Below are 12,432 nucleotides of genomic sequence, written 5' to 3'. Positions count from 1 at the left end.
GGGGAGAGGGGGTTACTATTTGTGAGTGGCTCAATAGATTCAGCTCCCTGGTGGCCTAGAATATATCTATACCGGCTATGCGCCCATCTGTGCTAGTTATAGGGCTGCGGCAGTGGTCTCTGGAATGCAGAGCCCTGCACCTATGAAGTGCTTCCTTACAGGAGTCCTATGCGATGGAAGTCTGTTTTAATAAGAGCATATATGACAGGCAGCGCTGGGTGGCTGTGGTTTCGACCGAGGGTGAAATATAGTTATGTAGTTGACACCAGAGAGGTTATGCTGAGGTCAAAGATGCACAATGCTATATACTGTCTGGGTTACTGAGCCGAGGGGGGGGGGGGGGGGCTGGGAGGTTCTTGGTTTTGTATATGTTTTTTTTATTCTCTGTGCCCTGAAAAATGATGGCTTCAAAGACCAAGGACACAGTACTATTCGAATGAACAATGTTTCACCTGCATCACAGGATGTCCCAGTGGCTGTTACTGGCAGATATATCCTGGTTGTTTTCTACTTACGGGCTGGGGCGTGTGTCGCCTAGATATGGAAATGTATGGTGTAATGCTTAATAATGTACTGTGTTGTTCTCACTCAATAAAATATGTATTTTTTTTTTTTTTAAAGCTCTGATTAATTATATCCTAGTAGCCATATTTTACACCAATTGCAGTTCTAAGCAACCTACTTTGTAGTAGTCACTTGAGAGAACACAAAGGCATTTATAACTGTGACCTTTTGTAAAAAAGAGAATAAATTAAGCAAATGTTTTTTTACTGTGGAGCTGATGGAACCCTGAAAGGAATACTGCATTTAACTATGGAATCGGGGTCAGTTTATCGTTGATCTTGACTCCTAAGTTTTGGGTAATTTTCAAGGGCGTTGGTGGAGAACCTAGCTCCTTTGGGCAGACGGGAGTATGCTATTTGGGGTAATAGATGTTTTTCCTATTACCAATTAGTTCGATCCAGCTACAGAACATGATGTCTGCAAAATTGTCAGAAAAAGGCACAGTTATGTTTAATACACTAAAGATATGGGTCCCAATTCATAAAGACACATACATGTAGTCACATTACGAGTGTGGAGTTTCAGTACGGCACAATCTCTCCAGTTTCACATAAGGGGATTTTAGCTCCGAGCATGAACATCCCGCCACAAGTACAGAAACTCTACCACAAGTGTAGAGCCTGCACACCCTTAACTTTACTACATGTATGTCCATTTGTGTATCGGGCCCATGGTTTCCAAATAATTTTGCTAAAATAGGTAGTCAATTTATAGTTCCCATTTTCTATTGGGACCTCAGTTCTAACCTTAATCCTTAGTCTTAAATGGCCTGATTCACAAATTTTGTTTTTAAGCCTCTAGATAAAATAGGCATTAAATATAAGATTATTTTCTTATTTTTGCCAGTCTTGCCTAGCATTCATTTCACTTGTCTTATATGTTTGGGTAATCATACTTTAAGAATATTTGACATGCTCGTGCCCTGGTAATTGACTATATATTGTATTTTTTTTTTACCATAGTCCATCTATTTTGATGAACCAAATTCAGTGAGAGCACGGAGTAGTAGCCAGGAAGAAGTACCAGATTGGGTAATGAGTGAATTGGGATCCCAAGTACAGAAAGCAGACGAGTCCTGGAGGCGAACTCTCAAAGATGACCCTGCCTTTGCTTCTTCACCCATTCGATCACGGAGGTAGGAATTTAACAACATACTTTCATCATGCCCTTTGACATTTGCAATCCAGCGGGGTACTGGTAAAATGTACGATTTGCCCATTAAAGCACTTCAATTGCATATTATGTACAATTAGTATTTTTATCATTTTAGCATTGTTAACTGTAATAAATAAAAATAGCTGCACTTTTGTGTTTATTTTTCTTTCTTGTAACATGCCCTCCTAAAGTAGCTTTAGATAGGGCAAATCGTGGGTCAGATGGGTGGGGGGTGCAAATTGAGGTGTGTACAACTACTTATGAACTTTATTTCTAATATTAACAACAAGTAACCCATGTCTTGCATATATTGTATTATGTTGTTGTTGTTGTGTTTGGAATCGTGTGCTGTAGAACAGAAAGACAGCTGATAAAAAATGTCTGCCAGCAGTGTATCTGTGTGCTTTTCTTACTCACCAGGCAAGCTAATTAACATAGTCAAACCTTCTCAAGAGGAACTTTGTGGTGATTCCTCCTCTATAAATATATTTAAGTGTGAATTTTTCAATCAGGGTCTTACGTAAATTGATTCACTGGTACATATATCAGCTACTTAACTCATTAGCTCAGAAAATGGATCCCCTTCATTGCAACATTTCCCCTTGAGCGTACAATATCTTTTTCAGTATGCAAGGTCCCACACATCATGTAATGTCCCCTTTCATTAGATAACGCCCAATCCAGCCTGTAATCTCTCTATCAGCGCATGATGTTCTTCTTAGTACGCACTGTCTGTTGAGCTTGTAAAGTGAGATTCAGCTCGTAATGTCCCCGTCAGGATGTATTGATATTCATATTGCACTAACCTAGCTAGGAAGCAAAGTAGGTAAAGGGGCGGTAGTTAGGAGATGTTTACCATATGCATGGAGTGGGGATTTTACACATTTGAATTATACAAATAAATTTCAAAATTTGCAATTGTATTATATTTCACATATATTTTGATAGTCCGGGCAATCCTACTTTTAACAAGATAGGGCAGGTCTCTATAATTGACTATATCTTGGTAGATGTAGAATTATGGCACAAAACTACAGACTTTTCGGTCAAATCTAGGTGTGAAAGTGACCATAATCCGTTGGTGCTTGAATTGATTTCCCCCCAGTTTAAGGCTCAACAGGGCATATCTCCACAATCAGTGCCAAATCTAACTGTAATAGGAGGCGGTAGAAGAGTGCGCGCGGGAACATTTGTACAGTCGCCGGAAAAAGTGGCTACCCTGTACAAACAAATCACCCCTTTTTTTAGAAACTGCATTTCGAGCATATGAAAATAGTCAAGGTTTAGATTTCCTGCCGCTACTTAGTAAGAATCACCAGGAAATGTTTTTAAAATGTGCTGAACACTTTTACAATAATGAATATAGCAATAGTTCTGACTCTAAACCCAAACACCCCTGGTATAATAAAATGTGTAGAGATGCCAAAGGCGCTCTACTACTGGGGATCAAAATAAATGACAACCAATGTATTAAAGTAAACAGGGCACACCACAAAAAAAAATTACTTGTGTCAGGGTTTTTAGATTCAAGGGGAAACTGGGCGCTCTGCTCTATATTTAGCGCAAAAGTATTGGTGAACAGTTGTTGGATAGTGGTGCAACTGGGCGAGGGGATAAGCCCTATAACCCCCCAAAAAACTGTATGTCGTATAAACAACACACGAGGAAATGAAACCGCGTAATGCCCACTGCACACAACACAAAGAATAAAGCAAATTAGTGTCCCGGTGGACACTTCAGCATTCAGATAATAGCTGTCAGACAAGAACCACAATGACTTTAGAATTATTCTCTTGGAGAGCCAGCCGACACGTGTTACGTCGCAAAGGAATGTCAATTCCGCGACTCCTCAGGGCTGTAAAAGATACAAGGAAATGGCAATGCAATATACTACAAAGGTAAAAATGCAAAAGGTTACATGTTCGCAGTGCGACATCGTTTCAATGGTGCCAACAACACCATGCACACCGTGTACGTGTACTAGGGCCATGGAGTGTGGAAACAAAAAGGTGGACCTGATCATTTAAGAGCAAACAGAAGGTGGTAGGGAAAACACTGTGCTAAGGTGCTTGTGATAATCACGCCTGCAAAGAAGAGGGATACTGTGCAAATGACTAGGAAATCGTCAGAAAGCGTGTTTCATAGAAGAGATTAAACATGATGGTAACCATGGTCTCGTGCAGACAACATGTAACAGTCCATAATCCATGCACTGTGTGGCGTGAACTGAAATTCAAAAACATGCTAGTGCTACATATTCCAGGTATTTGTCAGAGTGGAAAAAGAAAAATACACGTCATACCTGTATGGTTTAAAAAACAAGATAATGAGGTCTAAAAATTGAAAAGGGAAATAGAGAGGAAAACGGGACAAGGATCAGAAAGAGAAGGTAAAAGGATAAAAAGTATCGAGCCAGAACGAGGAAAGGAGGGAAGGAAAAAGGCGCTCACCGCTTAGCCCGTGATACTTCCGACCCTGCTGGGCTCGGGACCAAGGTGGGTGTCCGTGGACTGTGGTTGGGACACTCCCGTCTGTTTCAAAAGAATCCAAAATCGACAAAAAGTGGGAGGGGTGGTAGATGATGAGGGGGATTAGTAAGTGAAATGAAAACAAAAAAGTGTAACAGGGAGGGCAAAGGGAGGTAAATGGGTGAGTGAAATCTCACCAAAAGGAGAAACCTGGGTAAGAGTTTCTGGTAGTCTCAATCTGTGTAGACAGAATCAGCGCAGGGGTCCAGGTAGCCCTTCAGTATAAATACAACGCTGTGGAGTTAAAAAAGGACAAAGCCATGGTTCTTAGGAAAATTGAACCAGATATGCAGCCCCCCACTCGTTAGAGAGAGTGACAGAGGTGATTAAAATTGAGGAAATTACCAGTCAGTAAGCTTGTGGTAGAGGAAGTCCCGCAGGTTGGAACCGAAATGTGGGGAGAGTGAGTAAACTCTCAATCCTCGAAATCCCTACGATAAAATCAGAGAGAGGACCGTGTCAATTTCGATCGTATGAAAATTACATCTAGTGCATCGTGGTGGTAGGTGAAACTTACTAGGTCTGAAGAGTGTGTGGTCTTGTTCGTCCTGCGGGTAGCCGTGTTCCGAGTGTGGACACGTGACTCATGACCCGGAAGCGCTTAAGTAGTGCTGCCAGTATGTGAAAGAGCAAGGGGAAGAAAAGACTAGAGCGCCTATGCTCAATGTCAGCGTGAAGTTACGGTAAACTCCGCGGCCTGTGTATACAGCTAGTGGAACACGTCCTCGATCATGGAGGACGTAAAACTAACCTGAACCTTTCTCTCGTACGCGTGTTTGAAAAGGAATTAAATGCAGAATTGAGGACAGAAGCATGAAAAGATGTGAAGAAATAACGTTCATAAGATTGTATAGAACAGTGAATGTCGCAAACCCATATTATGATTCATAGTAGCATGTTAAGACATATAACATAAACTTGCGGTACATTCTTTGGATAACCATGAGTACAACAAACAATTATGCAGTCAATAGTTATGTCGCCAGGAGATACGATGACTAGAATAATAGGCATCCTCGTAACAGTAGTTAGTGATCATAACGTTGAGCAAACTTTGAAACAACTGCCATGTGGCCAGAAAGCATGGTAACTGAATAGGGGACATCCTCATATTGATAGTAAAATCATAAGTTGAGCATAAAAGGGAAGTGTCTATTGATCCTTTTGCGGAACCAGCATGTAATATCGAGGATATGCATTAAACAAATCTATCAGTAATTGTGAAGCCCAATACAAACGACTGTTCAGGCTCTAAACACCAAGTATATTGTAGGGAAATGATACAATTCGTGAAGTTCATAGAAATTGTAATACAGAAAACAAGCATTAAACACTGGACATTACCTATATCTCAGGAAAAATAATGTCTTAACTGATAACACACTCATGCAAGTGATATGCGTTTGTGTAAGCGCACATCCCTAATGCCTGAATTATCTCTGACGTGGACACTGGTTGTTGGAAAACACAGGAGAGGGAGATCCGTGCATAGTTAATACTGGGTCTAATCTCCCAAAAAATACTGAAGGTCCTGATCAAAATTGAGACCCTGTTCCACCGTACGGAGACGCATTATCCACATGGCTTCTAGACGTCTAAGCCTAAGTTCCCTGTTGCCACCCCGTACATTAGGTGGTGCGGTGTCAATTCCAAAGAAAACGAACCTTTTATCCATATTCTGTTCGTGGCATGAAGCCGCATGCAAAGCAACAGGATGTTTGGGGTCTTGTTTATGGATGGCCCCCATGTGTTCCGCTATCCTATCCTTGATTAACCGGATTGTGCTACCCACGTAGAACTTGCCACAAATGCATTCTATAATGTAGACTACAAATCGTGTTGTGCAGTTAATGTCAGTTCTAATCACGTATAGGTCCCCCTTGGCACTATAGAATTGTTTGGTGCTATGTTTAGCCCATCTGCACATAGAGCAGAAACCACATTTGTAGAAACCCAAGTTGTGTGCCACGACCCCTACCTGGTGTAAGCCAGGTAGTGGTCGTGGCACCGTGTGGAATGGTGGGGCTGAGTCTATTTCTCAAGGTTCTCCCCCTCCCGTACGTGATCTGTGGGTGTTCTGTAATGTATTCTTGAATGCTCTTGTCTGCTCGTAAGATGCCCCAATGTCTAATGAAGCTCTTACGGATGGAATGATGTAGACTGTTAAAGTCAGTAATCATCCGCACTGTTTTGTCTTCCTGTTGTATTTTGACATGTGATTTGAGTGTGTCTGACCTCCTGACTTTTTTAAGTCTACGGGTAGCCTTTTGTAGTGTGTTATCCAAGTAGCCTCTCCTTGAGAATCTGTCCTTCATCTCTTGCAAGCCTCTAGTAAATTCTGACTCTTCGCTACAATTTCTTCTTACTCACAGAAATTCGCCATATGGTATGGGCTCTATCTGATGTGGAGGGTGTGAGCTGGAGGCGTGTAAGACTGCATTGCAAGCTGTGTTTTTCCTGAAAAGTCTACTTTGTAAAGTCCCATCTTTTACGTAGATTTCGAAGTCTATAAATTCTATCCTAGTGGTACTAGCCTCCATGGTGAATTTCTTTCCCATGTGTTGGTATTAAGGTGGTTTGTAAAGTCCCATCTTTTACGTAGATTTCGAAGTCTATAAATTCTATCCTAGTGGTACTAGCCTCCTTGGTGAATTTCATTTCCCATGTGTTGGTATTAAGGTGGTTGAAAAAATCCTGCAAAAGTTCCTGGGTGCCAGACCAGAGGAGAATGCAATCGTCAATATACCTGCCCCAAAAAATTATAGAGTCCACAAAGAGAGCACCCTTGGGTCCCCAAATCAAATCAGCTTCCAATGCGCCCATAAAAAGATTCGCGAATGATGGTGAGAATTTTGAACCCATGGCGACTCCCTTTGTCTGCTTATACCATGTGTTGTCAAACATGAAATAGTTACTGTTCAGGATAACTTCCATCATTGCTAGCAGCATATTCGTGTGATGCCACATGGTGGCCGGTCTATTATGTAGGATTTTGGTGATCAGACGCATGCCTAGTTCGGGATTGATGCTGGTATATAGTGCTACAACATCCAATGTGGCTAGAATGGTCCCTGTTTGCCATTGTAGGTCAGAAAGTGTGCTAAGTATGTGCTTCGTATCTTGAATGTATGACGGAAGGTTACGAACCAGGGGGCCCAGGAAGAGATCCACGTATTCTGCAAGTCTCTCCGTGGGTCCACCCATGCCTGATATGATCGGCCTACCCGGGGGAAAGGGCAGATGTTAATGCACCTTAGGCAGTGTGTACAACCATGGGTATGCAGGTCTAAAAACTTTTAAGTAGAAAAATTCTTCTTCACTAAGTAGACCTGCCTCCATCTATAGGCCCTCTTAGAATCTCTTCTATGAAACACTCTTTCTGATGATTTCCTCGTCATTTGCACAGTATCCCTCTTCTTTGCAGGCGTGATTATCTCAAGCACCTTAGCACAGTGTTTTCCCTACCACCTTCTGTTTTCTCTTAAATGATCAGGTCCACCTTTTTGTTTCCACACTCCATGGCCCTAGTACACGTTCACGGTGTGCATGGTGTTGTTGGCACCATTGAAACGATGTCGCACTGCGAACATGTAACCTTTTGCATTTTTCCCTTTGTTGTATATTCCATTGCCATTTCCTTGTATCTTTTCCAGCCCTGAGGAGTCGCGGTATTGACATTCCTTTGCGACGAAACACGTGTCGGCTGGCTCTCCAAGAGAATTAAATGAAGGCTTTATACTTCTAAAGTTATTTTGGTTCTTGTCTGACAGCTATTATCTGAATGCTGAAGTGTCCACCGGGACACCAATTTGCTTTATTCTTTGTGTTGTGTGCAGTGGGCATTACGCTGTTTCACACCACAAAAAAACCCTAGCTGAAGCGAAAGCAACTTGGGAGATAGATAAATGGGAAGCAATTAGAAAAGCCCTAGATAATCGGGACATGAGAGGCTTTTGGAATCTAGTGAAAACTGGAAAATCCGAAGGCAACTCTGCAATCGAGCCAAACTTGAGGGAAGAAGTTTGGAGATCCCACTTTAAAACTCTATACACAAGGACCGTAGATGGTGCTGTCGTTCCCAGTGAAATAGTAATACATGAAACCCTCCCAAATAGCACTGCCCCACCCTGTACAACAAAAAAGGGGTCACTGCGGCACTGGGTAAATTGCTTCCAGCCAAGGCACCGGGGCTGTACAGAATTCCTGGCGACCTTTTCAGAAACAAACAAGCAGTGTGGACACCCTATCTATGGATGCTGTTTAATGCCGTCCTTCAAGGTATGGCAATGCCCCCGACTTGGGCAGGGGCAGAAATCATTCCTATTTACAAAAAAGACTCCCCGCTTAACCCGGCAAATTATCGTCCAATAAGTCTCATTGACGTTACTCAAAAGATATTTGCCCGGGTTCTCCTTGGTCGATTGCAATCATGCATGGAGGAAAAGAATGTACTAACGCCTTTACGAGGTGGCTTTAGGATTAAAACCTCAACCTTTGATCAGATTTTCAAATTGCAATTGATCTATTGGAAAACCGTAATCTTGGATGGTGGCAGTCTCTACCTAACCTTCTTGGATCTCAAAACCCCATTCGACATGGTGCAGCGGGATCAACTATGGGGCCTACTCCATGAAATGGGAGTACCAGCCCACTTATGGCATCAGTTTAAGCGCTTAAACCATGATACGTATGCGAGAATAAGATACGGTAAGAAAGGGGAATTGACAGTTCCCTTCCCTGTAGAGAAAGGGGTGAGAGACAGGGATGTGTTCTAGCCCTGACCCTGTTTTCCCTCTTTTTAAATGGTCTTATTGAAACTCTACTGGCTGTAAAAGACATAGATTTACCGAGGTTAGCAAACCGCAAGATACCAGCTTTAATGTTTGCGGACGATACGCTGCATCTGTCCAAGTCCCCTATAGGTATGCAGCGGGTTCTGGAAGAGTTCTGCTCATTTTGCAGGAAGAGGGATCTGGAGATAAATCTCCCAAAAACAAAATATATGGTCTTCCGTGCAAACACTATCAACTGCCCCCACTCCCAAATGGAAGGTATGACCCTAGAGAGGGTGTCCATCTTCGACTATTTGGGTCTTACACTTAACGATAAGATGGACTGAGGGAACCAAGTATGAAAGCTAATTTACAATTAACACAGTCCATAGGGGAATCTTAAAAGTATACAAAAGCTACACACAGAAGTGGGACCGGCAGAAATATACAAAGTACAGGCAAGGGCTGCGTCATTATATGGAGCGGAGCTCTGGGGACACTGCCCAATTAATTTCCTATCCTTAACTGAGAACACCTGCCTCAGGCAGCTGTTGTGTCTTCCCAAGAGTACTCCTATGACACCACTAAGGATGGACTTGGGTATTGGCTCCATTGCTGACTTAATTGCCTCCCGTCCACTTCTGTTTTGGCGCCGTCTCTGGAGCACGCCTGAGTTGGTAAATTATAGGGAGGAATTAAAGGACGTTATGACCATCTTGGGAGCAGGGAACATACCTTGGTTGTCCCACATTAGGAACACATGGCAAGCAATGGGGAGGACGAACATGTGGCTGCCACCAGAAGAGACCTGTCCCTACATTCCCCAAAAGTCCCTATTCTCTGCCTATAAAGAATATAAATTTACCCAACTATCACAGTGTATTAACTCATACAGTCTGACCTCCAGGTTTCTGGAAGTCAAACAGCAGTACAACCTAGAGCTGGTCCTGGATAGTATCCAGCCTCTCACTGCAAAGAAATTGTATTTTCAATTTAGGCATGGGGTGCTCCTGCTTCGAGGACTTACTAATAAATGGCAGGGAGCCACTAAACTAGACTGCCCCTGGTGTACCTCGACCGAAGAAACAGAACTTCACATTCTTCTCTTCTGTCCTGCCTATAGTAGGCCAAGGTCCAAGTGGGTCCTCCAGCTTTGCAGAAAAGTGGGAATTAGACACCACACTGAGGCCTTTAGGTTACTAAAATATGAAACGGACCCCTTATATGTGTTTGCTACCTCTAGGTTCTTATCGACGATGTGGTGTATACGCAGGAGCATTATAAAGAAAACCGAGTTTGGTAACAACCTAACTGTGCTCCCCCACTAATAATGATTTTAAGCTAATTCTGCACATTGTGTCCCCATTTATTATACTGCTAAGCTAAGTTTGCACATTCTCCCAAACAAGGAAAAATCCCTGAAACTTATTCTTCATGAGTATTTAATTTTGTTTTTACTATGTATTTATTGTAATTCCTTTTTAATGTCTTTTTAAAAATAAATGTGCCCATAGACTACCAGCTAGTGAGTAAAATCTAAGGCTGTTATGCAACAGGATGATGAGTAGTAGTTGAGGCAGAAAATAATGTGTAAATTTGCATTATAGCACCCCTATTTTAATGATCTTTTGAATTATTTTTAACTGTGCAAATTTTCGTGTACTATAAGGTGTATAATAATGTATTGCTATATTCGTATGTGCTTTTATGGCTGTATAGCCGAATAAAGCTTTTTTTGACTTGACGTATATTTTGCAGTTTTAGAAAGCTGGCGTGATTTGCCCAGTTACACAATTCTATACAAATGTCAGTGTAGTATCTCCTTCAGCATATAATGTCCACTTCTGTTTGTAATTTCCCCTTCATCCACTTCAATACATATTGCTCTCTTTTGCATGTAATGTAAGTTAATACTTACGGAATCAGGAAAATATTGATTTCACAATATTTCTGTGTAACCTTTTTTTAATACCTAATCAGTATTTGTAAATACCGTAGAGTTTGTAAATGGTGAGATGAAGCCCATCTTAATGTTTGTAAATGGTGAGATGAAGAACGGATAACATGGCATGCTGTAGTAAGGTATGCTGTGGAAGCCTCATCCACTCTCTGCCCATATTTGTCATTGGCTTTGTGTCATTACTCTTCTTAAATACTGGCTTCTGATTGGCAAATAGGGTAGTTAGTCCCGCCTTGTTTCCATTTGTTGCCGCCCATAAGGATTGGATCTTTTACGTGGCTTGCTACACGGTCTGCTTTATCTAGTAACTGAGCACTATTTTGTTTTAGGACACTGATTGAGTAGCGCTTGCACACAGCTGCCACATGCTGATTCCCTCGGATGCCTCCTCCTCCCCCTGTGACTGCACTCGTAGGGCACAATGTGTTCCACACGAGTGCTTTAAGTGTCCATGTGCGGGCGTAGGGCGTCACACTTTTTAACCTACGTGCATACCAGATTTCATTCATTTTAACTGGAAAACATCACACCTATAATGTGCCTTCTAAAAACACCTGAGCAGCGCTTGCACACAGCTGCCGCTGGCTCATTTCCTCAGGTGCCTCTCTACACCCCCAGTCAGGGTCGGATTGGGATCACAATTCGGCCCGGGCACTGATGAAAAAAGTGGTCCACATTCAAGAGGCGTGGCCCATATTTAAGGGGCGTGGCCCACATTCAAGGGGCGTGCCCTTTCATGAAACACCATTTGCACAGACAAGGAATGAAAGTGGGAGGATAGTGTTCTTGCACAGGACACAGGGCCAAGGTGACAATGGCCTACATGCTGAGCAACTAAAAAAAATAGCAAGGCCCCTTTCTGTCACAGAATTATTCCAGCCCTCCAGCACAGGAGCACCTGAAAAGCAGCAAAGCCCCTGCTATTACTAACCTACTTAGCCCTCCCCAGACCTTCAGCTCAGGAGCACATGAACAGAGGTAAGGCCCCTGCAATTAGTAAATTAATCAGCCCTCCAGGCCTCGGGAAAATGTCCTGGCAGGGGAGCACAAAACACAGCTTTCTGGGTCATCCAAGGTAGCCAGGGGGAAGGCTGAGGTGAAGCTGGAGCATGGGAAGTGCCTTCCCAGTGTGTTCTGGCAGTTTGAGTGTTTAACATTTACTGTAGTATTACCCTTGTACCTGTGTATGGTACCCTTTTGTAACTTGCACAAGTCACTTTTCTCTGGTATCACACTGTATGCTACCTCTCACTTTTGTTTGCTTTAGATACTTGCACAAGTGCCACCATTGCCTACGTAACGTTTGTTCTTGTGCTGGAGTGTCTGCCATTTATTGCAGTATTATACCTCTACTTGTACTTTGTACGCTTTTGTAACCTGCACACATATCACTTTTTCCTCCTGTAATGTACCGATTGCTACCTCATGTATTTTGGTTGCTCACTATTGTCAC

General features: G+C 42.5%; 1 protein-coding gene across 3 annotated transcripts in view; it reads left to right on the top strand.

Moving 5' to 3' along the window:
• The window catches only part of CEP112 (centrosomal protein 112), a 2,313,552-nt gene that overhangs the window by 120,782 nt on the left and 2,180,338 nt on the right, over positions 1-12,432 (top strand). For all 3 annotated transcript variants that reach the window (XM_078654309.1, XM_078654310.1, XM_078654308.1), the window contains exon 4: positions 1,527-1,699. In XM_078654309.1, the coding sequence (XP_078510435.1) occupies positions 1,527-1,699 (173 nt within the window). The remainder of the gene's footprint in view (positions 1-1,526; positions 1,700-12,432) is intronic.

Source organism: Lissotriton helveticus, chromosome 7 (assembly GCF_964261635.1).
Source record: "Lissotriton helveticus chromosome 7, aLisHel1.1, whole genome shotgun sequence".
Lineage (NCBI taxonomy): Eukaryota > Metazoa > Chordata > Amphibia > Caudata > Salamandridae > Lissotriton > Lissotriton helveticus.
This window is presented reverse-complemented; position numbering and strand designations above follow the sequence as displayed.